Raw genomic sequence first — 25341 nt, 5'->3', positions numbered from 1 at the left:
AAATAGCCAAAGATTTACACGTTTCACGAAAACGAGTCCAGAACGCCATTAGACTGGCAAAACAAACAAAGCCGCAGGTGGGGAACAGGGGGCGACCTCGTGTAACTACTCCTCGCGTAGACAGACTCATCACTAGGGAAGTAAAGAAACCCATTTTTGTCACCACCACGACTGAAAGCCATTTTGTTTAGCGATAAAAATGATGTTCAACCATCAACTTCAATGATTCAAAGACGACTGAGATCCGCAAAATTGAATGGGCGCATTGCGAGACAGGAGCCACATGTTTCAAAAGCTAATGTTCGGAAAAGGTTGGCCTTCGCCTGGAGAAATGAACACAAACCCAATATTTGGTGGAGGAACATCCTTTGGTCCGATGAATCCAAGTATAATAGGTTTGCCTCAGACGGAAAAGTCTGTGCGCCGCCCACCAAACCAGGAATTTAATCCCAAGTACACTTTAAAAACTGTGAAATACGGTGGCGGAAGTGTTACGGTATGGGGATGTTTTTCATGGTATGGCCTTGGTCGAATACACCGTATCAACGGCATAATGAACGCAGAAATGTACAACGACATCTTAGCAAATGTGATGCTGCCTTATGCTGAAGAGGAAATGCCGCTGAAATGGAAATTTCAGCACGATAACGATCCAAAGCATACTGCAAGGATCATAAGGCAGTTTTTTCAATATCACCATATCGAAGTATTAGAGTGGCCACCTCAATCCCCTGACTCATCATCCATCGAGAACTTATGGGAGATCGTAGACAAGAGAATTGACCGCTCAAAAGCTACGTCTTTAGATAACCTTTGGGAAGAAATCCAGAGAGCCTTGTATGCGATCAGCAACGACGAATGCAGGCGTTTAGTCGACTCTATGGGTAAGAGGTGCAGGGAAATCCTCAAAAATAAGGGTTACACCACGAAGTACTAATGCACTCCTATGCAAAAACGACTGTTCCTGTAAATTTCATAAGACTTAGATCAAGTACAAAATATTTGTGTCAATTGGCTCTATTTTTTTTGACCCTGTGGTCTGGTATTATTTTGAATATTATTGATTAGTTTCAGTTGTGTTATCTATATAACTGACTGTGGTACAATGTGACTCTGTTGTAATGGTTCCTGTACAACGTAAAATTTTGTTTCCATCATAGTACAAACATGTCAAGTAATAAATTTGCACTTTATTCTAAACCTTTGCCAGGTGGCTCTATTATTTTGACCACCACTGTATGTTCAGTCCACAAAAACCATGCTTGGGACTACAAATATAACCTTGAATGGGATGACTGTAAGTAAAATATAATTTTGAAAAGGTAAAAAGCCAGTTTTAAAACCAGATGAAGCCTAAACAACAATTGAAGACAAAGGATGTGGAAAGCGGAAGGGGTTTGTACAAGGCCTGGAAGAAAGCTGACCTGTCCTCCAAATTAAAAGTAATTTATTTAACAAACCTATTGGTGATAATCTGGAAATTACTTTAATACTGTAACATCATGCGAATGTTTAAAATTTTGCACGTTGTATTTCATTAGACAGACATTTTGATAGTTAGTATTTGTGAGATGGACAGCAGGCAATGGTGTGTAGGTCTGCGGTAGTTAAAAAAGCCTGTAAACTGTAATAGCACTAATTTTTGCATAGAATAGAGCAGAGCACTTCGTTTGTGGATTGCCAGAGCTGAAATAGTGCTGCTCACTATTGTGAGCATGACTATTTCAAATTCTGACTGTCACTAACATACTTCCTCCTCCTCCTCCTCCTCCTCCTCCTCCTCCTCCTCCTCCTCCTCGACCACTCGTACAAGTCTCTCTTCCCCAGGAAACATCTCAGCGATGACGCCTAATTCCAGGAATGTGGTGGTAGGTGATCCTCCTCCTAGCAATACTACGTTGCCTGGTTTCAGATGGTCACGAGTAGCTGCCCATGTTCATTTCTGTTAGAGATTGTTGAGGTAATCGCATTCCACCATCACCACTTGTACCGAAACATAACTGCATCGTAATTTATGAAAAAAAAAAAAATTATAAATAAATAATAAATTTATAAATTTATAAAATCTTATTATAACCAAGGCTGTTAAAGGTAATAATGACACTAATTATGGACAAATCAGACTACATTAATAAGACCTTGCAATTTTTTAACAATAAGCAATAAAAAAAAGACCCAACTACAGTGTGAAAGGAATTAAAAAACACTAATGAAAAATATCAGCTTTCTACTCGGTGATCAAGAATTCTGTAAAATGATAACTGTGAATCCAAAATCCATAAAGCAAAAGCATTTCTTAAAATTCATAAAGACAACATACCCATGAGACCTATTATAAACTGCAGGCCCAGTCCCATATACAAAAGCACAATTTGCACATAAAATCCTGAAGAAATACTACACTTTTAAGGCTAATAAAACCACTAAAAACACAGAATTTTGCAATAATGCAAAATCTTTATCCTTATCACGATAAAGCATCATATGCCATTAAGGATATCCCCAAGTATACCACCAAAAGTTACTATTTCATTTAATAGAGAACAATCTGAAATCACATGGTCAACTTAGTAGAAATGAAATAGGTGAGTTTATTACTATTCTTCAGTTCATTCTCAATAATAATTATTACAAATTTACATATACCTACAAAAGAGATTGCCAGTATCTGGCACATTAGCTGAAATATACCTAGACCATCTTGAGCACACTAAGATCAACAAAATTAAGTCTACTGGACAAGATACGTGGACGATGTGTTTGCAATTCTAAACACACGTCACACTAACCACCACCAAATATTAGAGAAACTAAATGAATTGTAACCACACATTAAGTTCACACTACAGACTGAAATTATCTTACGTCTCAAAAAAGAGCAGCGTATTATTGCATGATTTATAGAGCATTTATAACATACCATTATCGAAGGATAATTTACATGGGCTAATGACTTAGATGTTGGACCCCTTTAAACAATAAGCAGCATAGCCATCAAGATAATCTACACAAAGAAATAAAACCTACTAGAACTAGAGCAGACAAAAATGGCTTCAATAAAGACTTCATCAACAAGTTAATGTTTAAAATCAAAAAGAAACCTAAATCAAGATTAGTCAAGGAATCAGATAACAAAAATGTATTTTCAATCTTTACCTTCAACCACAGCAGTGTTCACCATATAACTAACTTGTTCAAGAAACATAAAGTTAAAATAGTATTTAAAACTACTAAAATAATACCAAACTTTTTCATAATTCTAATACGATTGATCCCTCTAATAAATTTCAAAACCCAGGAATCTACACTGGAATGTAGAGAATGTAAAGCAAGTTACGTGGGACAGACAGACAGACAGGAAGGAACTTCGCTACACGTTATGCTGAACATACCAACACTATCAAACACAATAGATTTTTGGCTATGGGGCAGCATATGACAGACTTCAAGCACAATTTCAGCAGTATAAAACAAGATTTACACATCTTAAGAATTTTACAGAAAGGCACGCGACTCAACATTTCTGAGGAATTTTTCATTCAAGTCAATCAGTATGCCAATCTGAATTATAATCTAAACGAGTTAACTGAAAAATTAAATATTTTATTTGATTTCATTATTCCTTAATTGCCAACGCATTTCTTAACACATTAATGATGGGCTACGTTAACTAACATAGTTTCGTATTTGTGCGCGGGCGACCGGTTACGTGAATTAACGTTTTCTCACATTGATTTATTCTTGTGTCATTTTATCCTCTCCACCATTTATTAATCAAAATATTTTGTGTTGTTTACAAACTAAAGTCTTCGTTGATCGGAATTTAGATAGATATATTCTTTCCTTGACAATATTTTCAGCACAGGAAGTGTGGTTTCATAACACTCAGTACCGCGTGACCGAGCTACTGTCAGGTGTTAGCATGGTGCGCCGTAGCAAAGACAGCTTGAACATTGATGAAATATTTGGAGAATTGCATGCTGATAGTTTATCTGATGTGCCTAGTGATTGCGAAAGTATTAGTGATTGTGAAGATGTGTGTCCGAAAACATTAAAATATACGCGTGGAAGTGAAAGTGCGACATTCATTTCAGACGAGTCTGCTGACGGCGACAATAATACAAGTGAAGATGCCAGTGATAGTAGTGACAGTGAGGTTGATGGATGGACAAATAAGGATCAAAACAGAGTCCTACAGCCATTTACAGGTTTTACAGGCCTCGCTTATACGGCCGGTAATTCCGCGAGTTCCCGGAGGTAGTAGATCGTTTCCTAGGCGATGACTTGTTTCAGCTGCTTTACGCAATACCGCACTAAAAGCAAGTACTAGAATCGCTGGTAAGTGCTCTCAACAAGTTTCAATAATTTATTTCATGTCATTTAAAAGTTACATGTATTTATATTTCATCATATTCTCATGCTAGGTGTGCTTCTGTTGCCGGTCCACAGAAAGGAATGGAGTAGCGCGCGCGTGGACAACAATGTGTTAAAGTTATCCAGCCTTCACAACATACATAACCCCCACCACAACTTGAAGCTCCACCTCCACCTCCAAGCTCGCCTACCGTGCCCTCCCCTCTCCTCATCCAAAGCCTCTCACCACACAGCAAATCTCAGGCAGATGACAGCAGACAATGTGAGTCTAACAATGATCTGCATGAACTAGAGGGAGTAAGTACATTACCTAACACATCTCTCACACCTTAGCCTCACATAGTCAAATTTGTTACATAAATCTTCTATGTTCACAGACTTCCAGCGCATCCAATCTAGACATACACAACTGACCTACAACCTTGGATTTTATCAACATCACATGTTCCATTCAACCAAATAAAATAGTACCGAGAAAGACAGTCTCTCGTAGCCATTAAATGATTTAAAAGTGACACTTACTACAGAATGATGTAAAACTGCTTGTTAATATCTACATGTGTACTTGCACCACATTGTGAATTTCTATCTAACATATGGGCAACACGAACTATACAGTGTCAAAATCAAGCTCAACACCGTAAGTGACCTGTATTGCAAGAATTTGAGCCTGTGTAAACTGTTTTAATGTCGTCATCATAAGCACAGGCTCATTTCATCATCCACTAATGTAACAAAATGACAAGTGTATACTTTCAGAAATATTTTTATGCATAGGTTAATTAGTTCTTAAGATATGGCTGAAGATGGCCCAAAATTGTAGGGCCAAAACTAGTATGAATGAATAGGAATATGCCCATCCCCTAGTTCTGGATAATCCAGAATTAAGGGAGAGAGCACACTTTTATTGCAGTTTGTTCAATTTTGATACATGCCTTACATTTTACATTTTCCTCTTATATTTGTTTAACAATACTAAATATATTTTATCTGAGACTGCAGAAGATCTCGAGAAGCTGATGAATGGTATGGACGAAGTCTTAGGTAAGGAGTACAAGATGAAAAATCAATAAGTCCAAAACAAAAGTAATGGAGTGCAATCGAACGAAGGCAGGTGATGCAGGAAATATTAGATTAGGAAATGAAGTCTTACAGGAAGTAGATGAATATTGTTACTTGGGTAGTAAAATAACTAACGATGGCAGAAGTAAGGAGGACATAAAATGCAGACTAGCATAAGCAAGGAAGGGCTTTCTTAAGAAAAGAAATTTGCTTACTTCAAACATTGATATAGGAATTAGAAAGATGTGTTTGAAGACTTTCATGTGGAGCGCGTGGCATTGTATGGAAGTGAAACATGGACGTTAACTAGCTCAGAAAGAAAGAGAATAAAAGCTTTTGAAATGTGGTGTTACAGAAGAATGCTGAAGGTGAGATGGATAGATCAAATCACGAATGAAGAGATACTGAATCGAATTGGTGAGAGGAGATAGATTTGGCTAAACTTGATGAGAAGAAGAGATAGAATGATTGGACACATCTTAAGACACCCAGGACTAGTTCAGTTGGTTTTTAAAGGAAGTGTAGGTGGTAGGAACGGTAATGGTAGACCAAGGTATGAATATGACAAGCAGATTAGAGAAGATGTAGGATGCAATAGTTACGTAGAAATGAAAAGGTTAGCACAGGGTAGGGTGGCATGGAGGGCTGCATCAAACCAGTCTATGGACTGATGACTCAAACAACAACAAATATAATTTGTTTTGTCCTAGATGTTAGCAATACTATATTGTCTAGGACAACATGTATCTTACCTTAACTAATTTATACACTTAACTTAAAGCAAAAATGATCATTATCAAACATACAGTACAATGTAACTGCTCACCTCACGGCAAACTAAGAAATAAGCACACACTTCTACTTCACAGCAGAAATAATTTAAATAATTGTATTTACCCACTTTCCAGCAGATACTACATATTATGTCAAACCTTTTCAGGCAAGACACAAAAGCGCCTTCACAGGCATTTAAAGAACCTTTTCACGTGTATCACACTATTCCAATGCAAGTATTTGTTTAACAGTAACAGTACTTTTAGTTAGTGCTAATCTCTTTTCATTTCTTTCTGCCACATACTTCTTAAAATACAAAAAAATCTTTGCTATTCTTCCTGGAGTGATCCATTCTTTATTTAACAATTTAGCTATTGTATAAAATTCCTTCTCTCTATCTACTTTTAATTTATATTCATCACCAAAATATTTAGTTCTCATTGCAACAGTTCTCTACATACTCTCAATAGATGAGCCTCTTCTATTATTTCTCCACAGAATAAACAATGATTTTTCATTATGGTTCTCTCTCAGTCCCTTATTTTTATACATCCCCATTAGTCACCACACCACACCTCTTAGTTCTCTATTTGGGAGTCCTTTTTTCCTTATTGACATATTTTGAATAATTACACAAAATTCTGATAGTGTTCTTTTGGTTTCACATTCTGCCCTAATCATCTGTTTCTCTGTGTCCCGCACTCTAATCGTTACTTTTTTGATGAATCTCTTCTCTTTACTGTTCATCTCTTTATCCCAGTATTCTCCCATTCCTGTTCTGTCTAGCATACTTTTCACTCTCAACACCCAATAATCATCATCTAGGTGTTTCATCTGGTGTTGGTATGCTAGGTTCAATATTTCCCTCCCCTTCATCGAGGATTTGAGATATGAAATGACGTTGCCGTGTACACAGCAAAGCATCGCACTATTACAGACTCTATATACTACATATTATGTCAAACCTTTTCAGGCAAGACACAAAAGCGCCTTCACAGGCATTTAAAGAACCTTTTCACGTGTATCACACTATTCCAATGCAAGTATTTGTTTAACAGTAACAGTACTTTTAGAAGCTATGACATCTAATGAATGGAAAAGCACTAACTAACCCATTTTGTGGTACATGGATTTCACTTCAAGATGTGTATGAATATAAAATTCCATGATCCAACCTCAGATTGCAAGTGTAAATGGTTTGGAGGACAGTGTGACAGATATCACGCTCTAGTGTGTAATAAAAGGACTATCTCAATAAGGCAACTTTGCAGTGAGTAATAGTAGAATTGCATTAATATGTATCATGCACATTGTGCACTTTCTATTTAATATAAAAAAAAAATTTCCTTCCCCTCTCCCCTTCTTAATCTTAACCAATATTTTACTACTTTCCTGCTTATATTTGCTTGGATGCTAATATCTTCACATAGTCTTCTAGCTTCACTATTTGCTGTGCATTCTGGTAGACCCATTATTATTTTACAGAATTTGTTACTTATTACGTCTAATTCTTTTTTTGTGCTCTTCGATACCCCATATTTCTGCACCATACAGTGTTCTTGATATCACAAGAGCATTTAAAATATTTTTGTGCAGCCTGTATTCCATATTTGGCATCTTCCTCTCTAGAGACCTTGTACTTCATAGGGCGGCCAATCCTTTCAATTTGGCACGTTTTATTTGTTCCTTCCACATCACATTCGATGTTATGATTCATGGATATTCTAATTTATTTACAACTTCTAGTTCTACACCTTCTAACCACCAGCGCCTTTAGTTTCTCTTTATTTCCTCTTTTACAAACCATTACTTTTGCTTTCTTGATATTTATTTTCAAATTCCATGTACTGCAATATTCAGCCATTTTCTTAAGACTGTTTCGCATACCGACTGTTGTTAGTGAGAGCAGTAGGATGTCTGCGAAAAGTAGGCTAGGGATTTCTTTGTTATTTAAACAGGGACTTGTCCTATCCTCCTTCCCCTGACAGTCCATTACATCGTTAATAAAAAGTAAAAGCAATATTGGTTATAATTTACATCCCTGTTTAAGTCTGATATTCTAGTGTATCCTGGCTACCATTAAATCTTTCTTAACTTCAATCGAGCATATCACTTCTGCATATAATAATTCTATGGATTTAATCATTCTATTTGACATCCCTATTCCAGTCAGCTTCAACGACAGACCATCTGCTAACCGAATCTAAAGCGTTTTGTAGATCTATTGCTGCAATATATAATCTACCTCCTTTCTTCCTTATGTATTTATCTATTATTGTTTTAATTATAAATATAATATCTGTAGTTCACATTCCTTTCCTAAATCCTGACTGGGACACCGAGAGTATAAAGTAATCTTCTGCCCATTTCATAATTCTTTTTGCTAAAATACCGGTGTTAAATCTGAGTGTATCCAACAAGGTGATACCCCTATAGTTATTCGTGTTCAATCTTTCCCCCTTTCTTTTATATATGGGGCAAATTACTCCTTCTTGCCAACATCTTGGAATTTTTCTGCCATCAAAGATTTTGTTAAATATTTTAGTTATTATTTCTAGCATCTGGCTGTTATTCCCTAGCTCTTTCCAGAATTCATACATAATTCCATTGACAGCACCTGATTTTCCTCCCTTCGCTTTTTTCAATGTGTCTAATACCTCATCTGTGGTTATTTTATCATCTAGTGCAGGCAGAGTAAACTCCACATGTCTCAGTATACCAGTCTGTTTCCTTCCTTTCCCATGTGTCTTTACCCCCTAACAACCACTCCTCATCACATATGCTTACATGATTACAGCTTTTATAATCTTTGCATGTTGTACTAATTCTTTTCGATACTTTCTTTGTTTCATTTTCTTTACAGTACTTATATAATAATATTGCCTCTTTGGCCTGCCAGTTCCTTTCATTTTTGATCATTAAATCTTTGTGTTCCTTCCTCTTTTTACTAAAATCTGCTTGTAAATCCTGTGATCCCTCATTTCGGTATATTTTTAATGCCTTCATCACTTGATTTTTCTTTTCTTTACACTCATCAGTATACCATATGTTTTGTTTATATTCCCTTCTCTTACACACAACCATTTTTTTTACCAGCTACTTCTATTTATCTTTCAACCATTCTTATTACTTCATTTATGTTATTATCCTCAATCATATTCCCAATACCTATCTTCAAAATCTCTCCCCCTATAGTAGTCTCTAAAATCGTCTTTGTTTCTCACTCCACCTGTACATTACTAATTTTCTCTGTACATAGTTAAAAATGTGTTTTTCTTCTTGTTTACCATCGTCTCTCAGTAATCGAATAGCAACTGGGAAATAATGAGACACTGTCCAATTTTTTTACCTGAATGTCCTTAACATAATTTAAAGCCTCCCTAGATGCCAACACCAAGTCTATAACACTCCCTCCTGATTTGACTCTGTATGTTAAGTTATCTGATTCGTCCCCCAACCAGCCCCCATTCAAAATGTACAATTCCTCTATCGCACACATTCCAGCAATTTCTGTCCATTTTTGTTATACTCTTTGTCTTTACTTCTCCTTCCTTCTATTAATATTTCATCAATTTCTCTATCGTATAATGGACTCTTTACGCCAACCCTTGTGTTGAAATCGCCCATTATAATTATTCCTACTTCATTTTCTAAATTAATCTGTTTTACAACATCAATAAGATCTTCGGAGAAGATTTTCTTCTCAAACGGGGACCCCAGTGGGTGGTTGTAACCAAAACCTATGAAAATCTCTCTCCAACTCTGATTTCCTTTCTTTATTTTTACCCAAATCACTTCCTCACAACCCGATTCCCATAGATCTACCTGATTGCATATTTCATCTTGTACAATCACTGATATTCCTCCCGGGTAACGCCCTTTCAGGCTCCTTTTATGTTTCATTTTACTCCAGACCTTAAAACCCGGTATTTGTACATTGTAGCTCCCCCCAGTAACCAAGTCTCTACCATCCCAATAATCTCGCTATCTCGCATTAGATCTCTAACTTCGTCATTTCACAGTTTGCTCAATATACCCTCAATATTTATTAATCCCACGACCCAGTCTAGCTATTTATTCATGGGTATATCTGCTGTTGCCAAGGCCTTGCTTCTCGTCATTCGTGCTTTTTCTAACTGTATAATGGATCCACTTGGGGAACTAACTATTTCCTCTTCCAACCCCCTGGTTTTCTCAGACCTTGTCAACGCTTTTTTGGCCCAAATGTCTTTCAAATTTAACTCTGGCTTACGTTTCTTTTCTTTTCTCCCTGTGTTGTCTTGCCTCCTAGGGACCCCCTCTTCTTCTTGAGATGATTTCCTGGGTTGGTGATGCCTAGTTTCAAGCACCGCATCATCCAGTTCACTGCCCGTGCTTTGTTGATTGCCACACACAGCTGCTGAATCGGATGTACTGTCGTCACTCATTAGTCCGCTGGCCTTCCGTATAGCTGACATATCAGGGCAATGCTCCAGCTCATGTAGCTGACTAGCAGTCCATGTCCTACTCCGAGAATCGCCCGCTGTTATAAGTCTGTTTCCATGGATAAATGCTTTTAGTCCCGAATGCTGCCCCTTCTCTTGATGAAAACGTAAGGTTTGCATATTTTCCATTTCTCCTTGATCCAGTTGTTTTTTAATCCACATTTTTGTGCCCTTCAAGCTTTTTGCACTTTCCAAAAATTTTTGGGCCTTCAAACTGGATACCATACATAATTTCACTGGTCTTCTTCCTATATTCCTCCCTAATTGTAAAGGTACTATTGATATCACTCTCATTACACTCGATCTTCAACTTCTCCCTGAATAAGGAAAGTATTCTGACCAACATATCATTAAGGTTCTCTTTTTCTGATGCTGCCAGCACGTAGATTATGTTTCTCTTCCTATCTCCCTTCACTCATGTCCTTTCCTTTTCTTCGAGATTCCTTAGCCTTTCTTGTATATCCAGGACTTTCTTCCTCATTTCTTCTATCTCGTTCTTGTTCTGCAGTACGCTCTCTCTGATATCCTTAATTTCTGATTGTATGAAGGTCTTCAAATCCTTAAGTTCTTTTTTTTTTTTTTTTTTTTTTTTGTTCCATTAACATTTCCTTGGTCTTCTCCGTTTGGCATTTTTGCATGACCTCCTTGAGCTTCTCAGTATCTTCCCATGACAGCCCAGGGCCTGGATTTAGCTCCACTCCACCGATCACTAGTAGCACCATCACCACCACTAATGAAAATACCATTTGCGTGATGTTGAAGCTATTTTTCACCATTTGAGTTGATTTTGCTTTCCATCTGCCCTACCATCTGCCTATAGCACACCTGTATTGATCAATTGAAACTCCCATGTTAGCACACTCCTACACTTTTCACTTGCTCAACACCCCACGTCCCTTCACCTCGCAAGCTGAATTGCAACTTGCCAAAACTAGTACCATGTATACGATAATATAACTGTGTACTAAATTGAACTTGTATTGAGTAGGAGGAACATCCTTCATTATTATATTTATGTATACATATACTGCGTATAGGTATGTTGCCATCTGGAGAAACTTGTTCGAGGCTGATCACATAAATCAGGTTCAGGGAAACTTGTGAGTAGGGCACCTATTAGAAAGTGTCGAGGACTCAGGTAATCAGTATCACAAGGATAATTGAAAAGTACAGTAATTGGTCTTGAGTTGAGACATCTCTCTACCTGTGTTAGCAAAGTGTCAAGTTCCTCAAATGCAAGTAGCAATTTACCCTAGACTCTCCTCAAGTGATATTTCATCAATTCACACATCTCTTCCACAACCTGCCAAAATGTGTTTAATTGGGTGGTGTGAGGTGCCACTTAAATCCTTCCTTAGTAACTATCTCGTTAATACTGTTTTGAAGTGTTGAGAGCAGAACAACTGCTGGCTTGTATCTCTTGACCATAAAAGGTCTCTTGCACAATTTTGCTGCAGGTCCCGAGTAGTGTACGTTGCTCTTCTAGTGACAAGCCACCAGTCTTCTCATCATTTCAACGTTTAACATTGTGTATAAATCTACAACAATGAACTACGACTGCTGTCAGGTGTGTCAGATTTATGATTCTGTTGACACTGCTGTTGCCTGTCACTTCAACAGATAACAGAATCACTGTAGACTGGCATTGCTTGGGAATATCCTCTCTATCGACTCTCTTCAGAATAATATAAGAAAGGATTGTTTTGATGATTATAGTAAAATTACTGGGTAAGTGGCCGTGCGGTTAGAGTCTCATGAATGGGAGCTTGCAATCGGGAGATAGTGGGTTTGAACTCCACCCTCGGAAGCCCTGAAGATGGTTTTCCGTGGTTTCCCCATTTTCATACCAGGCAAATGCTGGGACTGTACCTTAATTAAGGCCACAGCCGCTTTCTTCCCACTCCTAGTCCTTTCCAGTCCCATCTTCGCCCTAAGACCTATCTGTGTCGGTGTGACGTAAAGCAAATTGAAAAGAAAAATATATAGTAAAAGTTGAACATCATTGGATTATGCTTGGTTCAAGAGAATGTATCTAGTTGCATTCGTCTTTGAGAACATTCACATGAAGAGAAAAAAAACTCTAAATACCACTCTCAGCTGTCAAAGTAGTCGTCCACTCCAGGCAAATGTTGGATCGATGCCTAACATATTTCCTTCATGCCATAGAGATCCAGTGCTCTATGATCAAATTCTTTTGAAAATCCTATTCCTCTGTTATCAATTTCTGACTGTCCACTTTTCTCTCTGCAGGTACAAAATGATTTCACAGTTCACGTGGCCCAATTTTCGGGCAGAATCTGACAAGGATGGTACACGTGTATTAATCGATGAGAGAAACTTCTCCCATGATGTGAAGTATGGCCATACCAAGATCTTCATCCGATCACCCACAACATTATTTGCTCTGGAGAAGGTAAGAAAGCGATTTTAGTTTATTTGGTCTAATTTTTAATCAGTAAATAATTTAAATATGACCTTTTCTAAATTCTGGTTAGTTAAAAGAAGCACCTTAGCATGGCATAGAAAAACATACAAGCAATGTTTACTTTAAACAATTGTTAGAGATCTATTTGTAAAAAATGAAATGGCGTATTTCTTTTAATGCCGGGAGTGTCAGAGGACAAGTTCGGCTCGCCAGGTGCAGGTCTTTTGATTTGATGCTCGTAGGTGACCTGTGCGTCGTGATGAGGATGAAATGATAATGAAGACGACACATACACCCAGTTCCCTTGTCAGTGGAATTAACCAATTAGGGTTAAAATTCCCGACACTGCTGGGACCCCAGTGACCAAAGGCCAGCGCGCTAACCATTTAGTTGTAGAGTTGGACATCTATTAGTTAATGAAGTTCAACGATTAAATCCACTGTTTGGTATGGGTGGATGTTTTCAGTGCACCATGTTCCTTGACATTTTAATTTAATTTCCTTTTTAACATTGTGCCATAATTACAGTAGAATTCTTACAATTTTGGTTATCCATACATAATATTCTTCAACGATGCTGATGCTGTCCACTATCTTGGTGGACATTTTCTGTCCCATGTTCCTCTCTATTTTAAAATTCTGGAGATTTTAATGTAATGCAAACTCGGACATCAAATTCAGCTTTAAATATTAAAAACAATGAATTTTATAACCTTATTTTTTTTTAGGTTGGGGTAGTGAAGAGACATTATCTCAGTCTTTCACCACCCCCATTGTAACGTTTTTTTTTTTTTTTTTAAATATTTTAATTTTATTATGTGAATTTTTGGCATATTGTATGTGAAGTTGTTGTACTCTGACCGGCATGAAAAAAAGCAGAACATTGTAAAAATTGAAGAAATCACATGTAATTGTCCATTTTATCTCCCTTGATGGGAAGGTTGTCTGTTATGTTTTTAGAAGAGAATAATAATGTATTGTACAGTAGGTGATTTATGACATTGTCCCTGTGATCTAATCTATCTTGTATATTGCACAATAAAGTTTAGTATACACTTTTTCCATAGACTTAAGTGTTTTTGTTTCTAAGCATATCTATTGGATATAATATTGAAACGTAATAATGTAGTGTAGTTCACCAATTAGTACTGATTCACCAGATATTACCTGAATTATTAATTAAATATGAGCACTTTACGCGATTACTACGGCTCGGAAGTTGAAGACCTATAAATTGCCTAAAAAAAGGCCTAAATATATCCAAAAGAAAAAGGACCTAAAACTGGCAAAAAGGACGTTAAAATGGGATCCAAATTCATTCATAATTTTACTTTTAATTACATATTTAATGAAGGAATATAATCTTTAAAATTGCAAAATTCTTGTGGTATGCAACGTGCAGTGCAAAAATATGAGTGAAATGCATCTTCTTTCAGGCATTATATATTTTTAGAATGATACAATTTTTAAAAGAAGTTCTGTTTTTGTTAAATAAAGGTACTTGTAGAATACAATGAAATATTGTTTCCACCTAGAATGAATTCAGTGAACCCGCAATGGTCATCCTGGAGAAAGACATTGAAATTAGTATAACTGGAATCACATTTTTGTCTTAACCGCACTAGGTTTATAGAAGTTAGAATTCAGAAACATTACCTCAGTTGGCTTTACAGTATATCACAGTGGTGATCCCCAGGTTCTTAGGTGTAAAGGATCGTCAGTTTTCAGACAGCGCGTTGTGAAACATCAAGAAGCTTCTCTGCATATCAACGGATGTAAAGTGTTCATACTTGAATCAAGTGAGATCTTCCTCTTAAGAAACACTCATATCAAAATTTTCTCCTTTCACAGAGATGCCAACTATCACAATTCAGTCATAATAATTATGAATTACCCATCATAATTACGCCTTTATGAATCACACACCACAAATTACGTTTTTTTTAAATGATTTTTAAATCTAAGTGTATGAAGTGTTCAAAAGATTACACAAGAAATGTCATTACAGCTTGAATTCTCAGAATATTATGTTTGGATTTCTCAGTAATCATTTATACCCCTTTCCTGTCGCTTGTTTAAGAATATTTAGTTTTCACGTGCCAAAATGAGTGTTTGCTTCCAGTACCGGAAAAATAGACACCTGTGAAGTGGTATATCTTGCAGAGTTTGTTGACTTTGTTCGTCACATGACCAGACTTCCATGCAAGTATGAGAGTTCTTTTGTCTTTGTTTTCACAGCAAAGTAGTGACAAACTCCATTTCATTGTGAATACTGTCTGCGTGACTGTTGAAGTATTTGTTGTGATTCTAGGATATATGCTAATCGTGTGTTACAAAATGCGAAAGGTTTGAAATAATGAAGCGAATTCTTGTGCAGGAAAATAGGTGTGATGGCATTACCGTGACTAGTGAGGCTAGTAATAAACCAAAAATAGTTCAAAAATTTAGGGAGGAATACTCCAAAGAATGGCCCCGTTTACTGTGTTCCTGAAGATGGCATTCACACGTGTTTTGTAGTGTGCGTAGCCACAATATTTCACATGCGCATGAGGAAGAACAAGACTGAATTCTGTGCTAATATGAACACCGAACTGTTAAGTGCTCTCTTAGTGCAAGGATGCACAGGATATCAAAAGAAAAAGCGTATCACCAGTGTACATTTAGCAAACAGCAACTACAAGCTGCTAAGGGAGCAACTACAGTACTCAACAAAAGATCATCTGTTACTTTCTCAGGTAAGAATCATACACTCATTGTATGCCAGTCTTTGAATGTGTTACATCTGGTTGAAATGTTTGTTGTTCATTGATTTTTCAGTGATATGTAATATGTTTCACATATATGTTTTTACTAGAGAAAAGGTGTTTTAGAGGTGATGGATGAACTATTGATGATTCAAATTGAGGATGGGCAGTAAAAATGTAGTCGAAAGGAGGTGAAGTTACAAAAAAAGCCATGCAAACTTTTTGAGGTTAAGATCGTCTATATTGGATTCGATTATCAGTATGGATAACAAAACAGCGAGCTGAGACAGCACGTGCAAGAACTTGTGTCGAAGTACAGTACATGCACATAATATAGAACAAGTAGACCGACGCAGTTTCTCATCAGAATATGAATGCCGTGAGAAAAACTTGCTGTGGACAATGCAAACTACGAAAATGCCCAGAGTCTAATTTTCTTCTTAATATAGATATATGAAGAATGGGTGAGCCCTGCCAACGCAGGGCTCCACACGTAGGTCTGTGAAGACCCTTTGTGTCCCTTAAACAGGTTTGCCTAGTCCAGCCCTAGTGCTCCTATAAAGGATACTAGTGTCCGGATGTTGGCATTCCTGATGTCTTCCAGGCTCACGAAATGTTAGGCAAGATATCGATGTCTAGTGCTTGCAAGAGTCTCGCACTGACACAACACATGGGCGGAGGTCTCTTCTTCCCTACCGCATCTTCTACACATCGGATTCTGACTGATTTTCATGATGTTTAGGTGTCTCTGTAAGGTATTGTGGCCAGTCAACAATCCAACTACCATTCGCATTCTGGTCCTATTCAAATTTATCAGGACCTTTTTATAACTTTGGCTAGGCCCTTTGATAAGTTCACGTGCCTGCCTTGCCATGGTTAACCTCTTCCATATGTCTTAGTGAGACTGGTTTGTCCACTGGGATATTATCAGTTTCACGCTTCAGAGTGACACTCCCAGGAAGGGCTCTGGTCCTATGAAAGGACCTTTTGAGCCTTGTTTCGCTAGTTTGTCAGCTTCTTCATTTCCACTGATACCTGTGTGCCCAGGAACCCATAATAGGGTAACTGAGCTAAGTTCACACAGTTGATCTAACATCCTTTGGCATTCCCATGCCATTTATGATGATGTTCTAACTGTGCATAGTGCTTTTAACGCTGCCTGGCTATCACTGCAAATGGTGATGTATCTTCTATGTCCAGGCATGTTCCATATATATACAGCACAGGCCAGTATTGTATATACTTCGGCCTGGAAAACAGTAGCATATTCACCCATGGGAAGGGAGAGCCTTGTCTTAGGCCCCCAGACCCCGGCGCCTGTGCCCGTTTCTGTCCGCGAGCCATCTGTGTACCATGTACAGCCCCCAGACCTAAGACGAGCCCCAGCATCCGCGGCCCACTCCTCCCTTGTGGGTATCACCACTGTGAACTTATAATTCAGATTAAAACTAGGCTTCATCAGGTCCCCGATCATCATTGTCGTAGGGCAGGTCTGGTGAAGCCTTGTAAGAATAGAGGCATGTCCTCTATTCATATTCTTGAAGGACCATCCTCCGAGTGACCAGAGACGGTAAGCACTCATTCCCGCTATTTCCTTAACATATAAATGTAAGGGGGGAAGACCGAGAATGGCCTCCATTGCACATAATGGTGTACTATCTGGTGCCCCTGTTATTCCTAGACACGCAAGTCTTTGGACACTGTTTAACTTGGTGGTCACAGTTTTACTTTCCGAACCTGGCCACCAGACTAAAGATGCAAAGGTGATCGTGGGCCGTACAATAGAAATATAGAGCCACTGGACCACCTTAAGTCCTAGGCCCCAAGTCTTGCCGACGGCCCTGCGACAGGCCCACATAATCTTGCGAGCCTTATCCACCTTATAGTCTATATGTTTCTTCCAACTCAGTCTTGCCTCAAGGAGTACCCCTAGGTACTTAACTGAGGTTGTCTTAACTAATTTTTTCCCAAATAGGAAAGGCTCTGACAGTCCGTCTAGCCTCCTGGTAAATACCACGAGCTCCGTCATGCCGGGATTAACTGACAAGTCCGTGTCGTGGCACCATCTTTCCACCCTATCTAGGGAGCTCTGTATGAGCTCTGAAACCGTACTGGGGAAATTTCCCGCCGCCATCAGGCTAATGTCATCTGCATAGCCTTGGGTGTAAATTCCTCCAACATTTTACCTGGTAAGTAGTTCATCCAATACCAGACACCATAATGTTGGTGATAATACTCCTCCCTGTGGACACCCCCTGTCTATATTAGCTCTCAACATTACTGCGTTGAGGGTAAACAGAACTTGACGGCCCTGCAATGAGGCCATAATCCATTTTATGAGCATCCTGCTCACTCTTCTCTCTAGACTAAGTTCTATGGAGCCCAAAGATGTGTAGTTAAAGGCCCCTTCTATATCCAGGAATACCACCATAGCAAGTTGTTGCTGATCCAAGGCGCTCTCCAGCCTAGAAACTAGCTGGTGTAGTGCCGTCTCAACCGACTTCCCTGGTTGGTATGCATGTTGATGAGGATGCAGGGGAAAGTCTCTTAATACTTTCTCCCTGATATGTCTAGCCACCAGTCTTTCCAAAGTCTTAAGAAGAAAAGATGTTAGACTAATGGGTCTATAATCCTTAGGTCTAGTATATGAAGACCTTCCAGGTTTAGTTATATACACTACCTTCGCCTGACGCCACAAGGAGTACACGTACCCCATAGTGAGACAGGCTCTAAAAATTCTGACCAGGTATGGTATAAGGACCGTGCCCGCTTCCTGGAGAAGTGCTGGGAAGATCCCATCCATTCCTGGGCTTTTATAAAGGGCAAACGATTCTAATGCCCACTTGACCCTTCTTGGGGTAACAATAATTGCGGCTTTCTTCCAGCCACTTCTATCGGGTCTGAAGGATCCGCTCGATTCTACTTCACTATTTGTGACTACTGAACCTGGAAAGTGGGCATCAGGCAATAAGCTGAGGGTCTCCCCCTCTGTTGATGTATATCCACCCGAAGGCGACTCCAATGAGCCCAGCCTTGCCCTTCCATCCAAGGTTAGAATTCTATGAAGCCTTGCCGCTTCATGTTGACTCTCGATGGAGTCACAAAACTGTCTCCAAGATTTCTTAGAACCCTTTTTGACTTCTGACTTTTACTTTCTTTGTGATTCTTTATAAGAATCTAGACTTTCTTGATCCTGAAGTTCCCTGTATTTATTCCAAAGCCTTCGTGTGTTTCTCCTCAGGTGTTCAAGATAACTGTTTCACTTGAAGCTTCCTGTTACTCTTTTTGCCTTACCGACTGGGCAGTTTAATTCATAAGAGGTAACTAGTGTCTGTGTGAGAAAGCTCACACTGAGCTTCAGCTCCTCTTTGTTCTTAATTATATTTGAGGGTCCTCCTTCCTGTCCCCTCCTCACGTCCTCCCTAAAAGACGTCCAATTGGTTCGTCTAGGGTTTCTGTAAGATGGGATCTCGAAGGAGCCGTCTATATGAAACACAATGTGTCTATGATCTGACAAGGAAGGCTCCAATGAAACTTTCCAGTCTTTAAATTCCTGTATGATTCCCATGGAACCCAGGGTAAGATCTACGATCCCCTCGCTCCTATTATTGATGAAGGTAGGGGTATCATCTATGTTCATGATCTCAAGATCAGTTGTACATAGATATTCTATGAAATGCTCTCCTCTTCGGTTTGTGTATTTACTTCCCCAAATGCTATGATGAGCATTGGCGTCACAACCTACTATGAGGTTAAGTCCTTGTTTCCTACAGTACATCACTAGTCTCTTGAACTCCTCCGGCAGGGGTGGAGATTCAAGAGTCTCCTGGAAAATATGCCGAACAGACAACCCAAGCGTTATGATCCTTAACTAGTATGCATGCCCTAGGCTTCTCCTCTGCCACTCCACTGAATAGAGTGAAGCCTGCACATTTTAGTCCCATGATATGCCCCTGTCTAAGCCAGGGTTCTTGTATCAGGGCGACCGAAAACTTGCCTTTCTGGATACTTCTTATAAGTACCCTAGAGGCCGCTATACAATGTTGTATGTTTGCTTGTATGAAAGTAATCATTCCTTACTTTCATGCAATACTTTACCTTATGCGGTCTCCGGAACGTGCAGCTCCATCTCCCGTGATGAATCCTGAGGCTTGGCTGGCCCCGGCTCCTGTCCAGGCTCCCGCTCTTCGCCCCTGTTGGTCTCAGTGTTGTCTGTGGTGGGGTTGGTCCTCTGTTTGTCACGTTTGCTCTCCACCAGGGCATCCTGCAGAAGATCTTCTTCCCCACCACTTTTTCCACATCTCTGGAGTCCATGCTGACCACAAGTTGGACACCTCTCTTCCCCTCCTTGCAGTCGTAGACTCTCCAGCTGTTGGGATTTAAGCCATGGTTCTGGGGTGCCATTCTTCCCAAAAGGACGTTGTTGTCCTTTGGTTGTCCTGGTATCCTGACCATGACTCTCTTATAGGAAAGGAATTTATCCATGCCCACAATTGTGAGCCTGGCTCCTTCCCACGGTTGCATGTCTGTAACAAGACTAGAAGACAGTCTTGTCGTTCTCTGCGATAATGATGGCCGCACCCCTCGACAGATAGCAATCCAGGAACTGAGGCTTAATGGGCCCCTGCTCCGGAAGCTCATCTATCAGATTGGTGATAGCCTCCTCCACAGAAATTAGCCATTACCGGTGAAAATGGACTCCTCATAGCCACCCCCGTCCGTCTCTTCATAAAAATTCCCATCCCAGAAGAAATAGCTGGAAGTCATGCAGTGATAAAATAGCTTAGTAATGTCCTCAGGGAACAGTAGTTCAATGAGAGACATGACAGAGTCAATCGGCACTTCAGTGAACGAGGACTCCACATCGAAACTCACCAGAACTCACCACTTCCTTGTAGCAACTAATATTGCATCTGGACGGCGGGAGCAAGTCATTCGAGAGCTGGACTCCACAGTCAGAGAACACGGGTGATACAAGCGGGCCACGTAACACTAAATATCGGACGGTTCAACTTCAATAATGCTTATGTATATCAGCCCATGTCGGAACACAACAACTAAGCCAACAGTATACAGATACCAGTTGAATCACACCAAAGGACAACAAAAACATTGAAACAGAAATACTTCCAGCTAAGAACTGTTTTAACGATCAACATTTCACAGTTTTTAATCTTTCATCATGCTTTTTAAAACACTTTGTAACTAACATTTCATTTTGTGTGTTTCCTATATTTTTTAATTCATCATGCTTGTCTTACTGAGAATGACCCAATGCCGGGTTGAAACATGTCTATTTTGTGTGTAAAGTTTCGTCTTAATTGGACGTAAAATATATATTATTGACTAGGAGGATTAAAATAGTTTTGTACAATTTTGTTGAAGGGTTATGGTTGACAACTTGTTGACAAAAGACAGTGTGTCCCCAACATATGATTCAGTACTGAGGCAATTTGCTTACGTATTTACCCAGAGAATATGTAGGAGAACCTATCGCACTAACAATAGGTTTGGGGGGAACATCATCTTTATGGATCTTAGGAAGTCCATGTAATGTAGGTGGCACTGCGTCCCCTGAGGACAGATATTTAGCCTCCTCTTTTGGAATTGAGGATTGCCTTAAGAGCTTCACAGTGGCATTTGTCACACCAGTGGTAGTTTCACGTGAGCTCAGTCTGTAAACAGGCCCTGACAATAGAGCAGAAATCTTATTCTTCTACTCGCCAGTGTCCATAATCAGTCACATTATCCTCCAGAGCTCTCCTTTCGCCTCTTGTTAACTTGGGCGTGGGTACAACAGCAGACCTTACGAGTCTCACACATTTCTGTCAACTCCTCAGCCTCATACGTAGGTAGTTTGTGGATGGCTGCCTCGACGGAAGTAATTAACTCCTGTGGGAATTTTAGAGGGAGCAACTGCAAAATGAAGACCCCTAGCTAGAACTGCCATTTGGTTCTCGTCCAAAGATTTCTTGGAAAGATTGACGACAGTTTTACTAGCATCCGGATTCATGCGAGAGACTTCCCGTTTCTGAGCCAATTGGAGGAACTTAGATTTCTGTCTGAATGGCACCTGGTTGAATTTTCATTCAACCTCTATAGCAGTAATGCAATCGAAAGACAACCACAATACCTGTGAGAGAGTGTTACTTAACAGCAGGTGTAAATATAACAACCTTCGGGAGACAGCCTAGTTCTTTACGAGTGTAATGCACTGTCTTGATCACAAGAGCCTTGCTAGCGCGCTGATATATTCTCCTGGCCTTCGGAGAATTTAACGTGTGCTTCAGCTTCATACTGTTGGGAATGATATTATGGTCCCAGCATCTCAATAGAAAGCATAAAGAAAAAAGGAATAGATTCCTTTCTCCTTAATTTGCTGAATTCTGAAGCCTTTTTTTATAGGTAGTTCATGAAAATATGAACATAATCTAGCTTAAAGTCTAACTAAAAGATTAGTACATGTTTTGTTCCTAAAATATGGAGCATGTCTAGCTTTAAAAAAAAAAAAAATGCAAAAATTAACACATATAGTTAAAAACACTTATGGTGAGAATGAGGTTGAAAATGTTTTTATGTTATGCTAAAACACACAAAATATGTCTAGGTAAAGTTCATAATAAAATCTACGTCCACGAGTGAGATGTGTTTGTTCAAAGTAGTCTTCCTTTCATCAAAAATGCTGGAACTGTTATTGTTCTTGCTTATTTATATTTTTCATAACTTAAAACTGATATTGATGGACTTTTTTTTTTTTTTTTTTTTTTCCCCGAGGACCAGGTAAACTCCTTGAGAAACCAAAGTTGAATTAGGTCTTAAGTAAACTTGTTGCTAAGGGCGCATTTGAGCCTATGTATCTCTGAATTTAAAAATCTGTTGTTGCTCGCAATACTATGGTGATTGAACAGTAGTCACTGATTATAATTATTTGTGCGAAAAGCTGTTTTAAAATTGAGTCTCTAGAAAATGTTTGTAATTTTGTATACAGTATATTTCCATTGTTATAGGTAAAGGTAGCAAAGGTTTTGTTAGAAGTGAAGCTTCCGCGGTGTGTAGAATTATTTAGTTATTTTTCCAGGTTGAGCCATGTTGTTGTTTTCTGTACATTACGTACAGTTTGCCGTCGTTTTCAATACATTGAGGTATTCTTTGTCAAGGCGACTGAAATACCCCTACTCGATCCGAGGTAATCAGTCCCCCAAGCAGCAATCACCCTGTACATAATGTACAGAACACAACAACACGGTTCAATCTGGAAAAAGAACTAAATAAAGTTTTCTCTCTTGAGCTGTGTGTGAGGTTTACATTTTATTTTATTAATATCAATCAATGTAGTTTTTTGTGTACCCATTACTTATTGCTGTTCTGTAAATGAGGTTGATTTCTTTCTGAAAGTCATTCTTAGATAAGGGGATATTTTAGGCTCAATTCAGCATTCTTAGAAAAGAACTTCTTTTATGTGCTTTGGGGTGGTGTGACTCTTTTTGTAGGGTATTTCGAGTTTGAGATGGCTTTCTGAAAATCGTGGAAGGCAGATTTTCTTTTTTCTTTTGAATAGTCAAATGCAGAAAGAGGGATTCAGTTAGGTGGAAATGTAGTAAGCCTATGCTGAGGACTTGGTCCTATTGGCAGACTGTGCTGAAAGCCTGAAGTCTAATATCTTGGAACTTGAAAATAGGTGCAATGAGTATGGTATGAAAATTAGCCTCTCGAAGACTAAATTGATGTCGGTAGGTAAGAAATTCGACAGAATTGAATGTCACATTGGTGATATAAAGCTAGAACATGTCGATAATTTCAAGTATTTAGGTTGTGTGTTCTCCCAGGATGGTAATATAGTAAGTGAAATTGAATCAAGGTGTAGTAAAGCTAATGCAGTGAGCTCGCAGTTGCGATCATCAGTATTCTGTAAGAAGGAAGTCAGCTCTCAGACAAAACTATCTTTACATCGGTCTGTTTTCAGACCAACTTTGCTTTACGGGAGCAAAAGCTGGGTGGACTCAGGATATCTTATTCATTAGTTAGAAGTAAGACATGAAAGTAGCGAGAATGATTGCGGGTACAAACAGGTGGGAACAATGGCAGGAGGATACTTGGAATGAGGAGATAAAGGCTAATTAAGGAATGAACTCGATGGATGAAACTGTATGCATAAACCGACTTCGGTGGTGGGGTCATGTGAGGCGAATGGTGGAGGATGGGTTACCTAGGAGAATAAGGGACTCTGTTATGGAGGGTAAGAGAAGTAGAGGGAGACCAGGGCGACAATAGTTAGACTCAGTTTCTAACAATTTAAAGATAAGAGATATAGAACTAAATGAGGCCACAGCGCTAGTTGCAAATAGAGGATTGTGGCGACATTTAGTAAATTCACAGAGACGAGCAGACTGAACGCTGAGAGGCATAACAGTCTTTAATGATAATGTATGTACTGTACTGTATGTATTATTTTCAATCTCTAATTTAAATTTTACAAAAGGGTCTAAACTGCTGATTTGGTTGAATAAATTGGCACTATTATTGATTTGTTCATCTATAATCGCAAAGATATCATCAACAAACCTCAGTTAGATGGCAATGCCTTTTTCATCATTGAGAATCGTATGCTTTTCTATATAGTCCATATAAATTTCAGCCAGTATGCCTGAAGCCAGGCCTCCCATTGGGAGACCTTTTTATTGATATACTGCATTATTGAATGAAAAGTAATTATTATTGAGCGTGAAATCCAGAAGTAACATAAATTCCCTCAATTTCCTGGTTGCTGAGTGTTTTGTTCATTCTTAGTTTGTTCTTGATTATGACAAGGGTCTCTTTCATTGGGATATTGGAATACATATTAGTGACATCAAATGAATTCAAAGTGAAGGACGGTTTCAATTTAATGTTTTGAGCAGTGTTGCAAAACTCTATTGAGTTTTTAATTGTGGTTCCACTCTGAAATGTATAGTAGCTTTGCAAGAAGTAGTGGATAAATTTGGAGGTTTTATAGGTAGGACTATTTCTAAAATTAATGCTTGCTCTTATGGGTGTATCAGGTTTATGTATTTTTGGTAAAGCCCTTGCTAAAGGTAATCTTGGGTTCATGCTAATTAAAGAAGAATTTTTGTTATTGAGGATGAAGTTAATATTCTTTAGTAACAGTTTCTGTTTTCTTTGAATGGAATTAGTTAAGTCTTTTTTAACTTTAATGAAGCCATTACTTGAAAAGAATGCTTCGGATTTTTAAGCTGAAGATGTTCAATATTTTAGGAGCAAAACATGTACTAATCTTTTAGTTAAGTGGTTAGACTTTAAGCTAGATTATGTTTGTATTTTCATGAACTAGTTATAAAATCATTTATTGGAAGGTGGGATTCTTCTTTTATCCTTAGTTCAGTTAATACCAATATGGAATCAAAACAATGATATTTATAAGTTGCCCAGACAATGTCATTCCACGCCAGTTCTTCCCAGGTAAGTTTCTGAAGGTTGTGGAC

General features: G+C 38.6%; 1 protein-coding gene across 1 annotated transcript in view; it reads left to right on the top strand.

The window, feature by feature from the left end:
* Myo31DF (Unconventional myosin ID) overlaps positions 1 to 25341 on the top strand; it is a 315587-nt gene that overhangs the window by 207120 nt on the left and 83126 nt on the right. Inside the window, exon 12 of the mRNA XM_067142074.2 lies at positions 12945 to 13107. Within this exon, the coding sequence (XP_066998175.2) occupies positions 12945 to 13107 (163 nt within the window). The remainder of the gene's footprint in view (positions 1 to 12944; positions 13108 to 25341) is intronic.

Source organism: Anabrus simplex, chromosome 2, assembly GCF_040414725.1.
Source record: "Anabrus simplex isolate iqAnaSimp1 chromosome 2, ASM4041472v1, whole genome shotgun sequence".
Lineage (NCBI taxonomy): Eukaryota > Metazoa > Arthropoda > Insecta > Orthoptera > Tettigoniidae > Anabrus > Anabrus simplex.
This window is presented reverse-complemented; position numbering and strand designations above follow the sequence as displayed.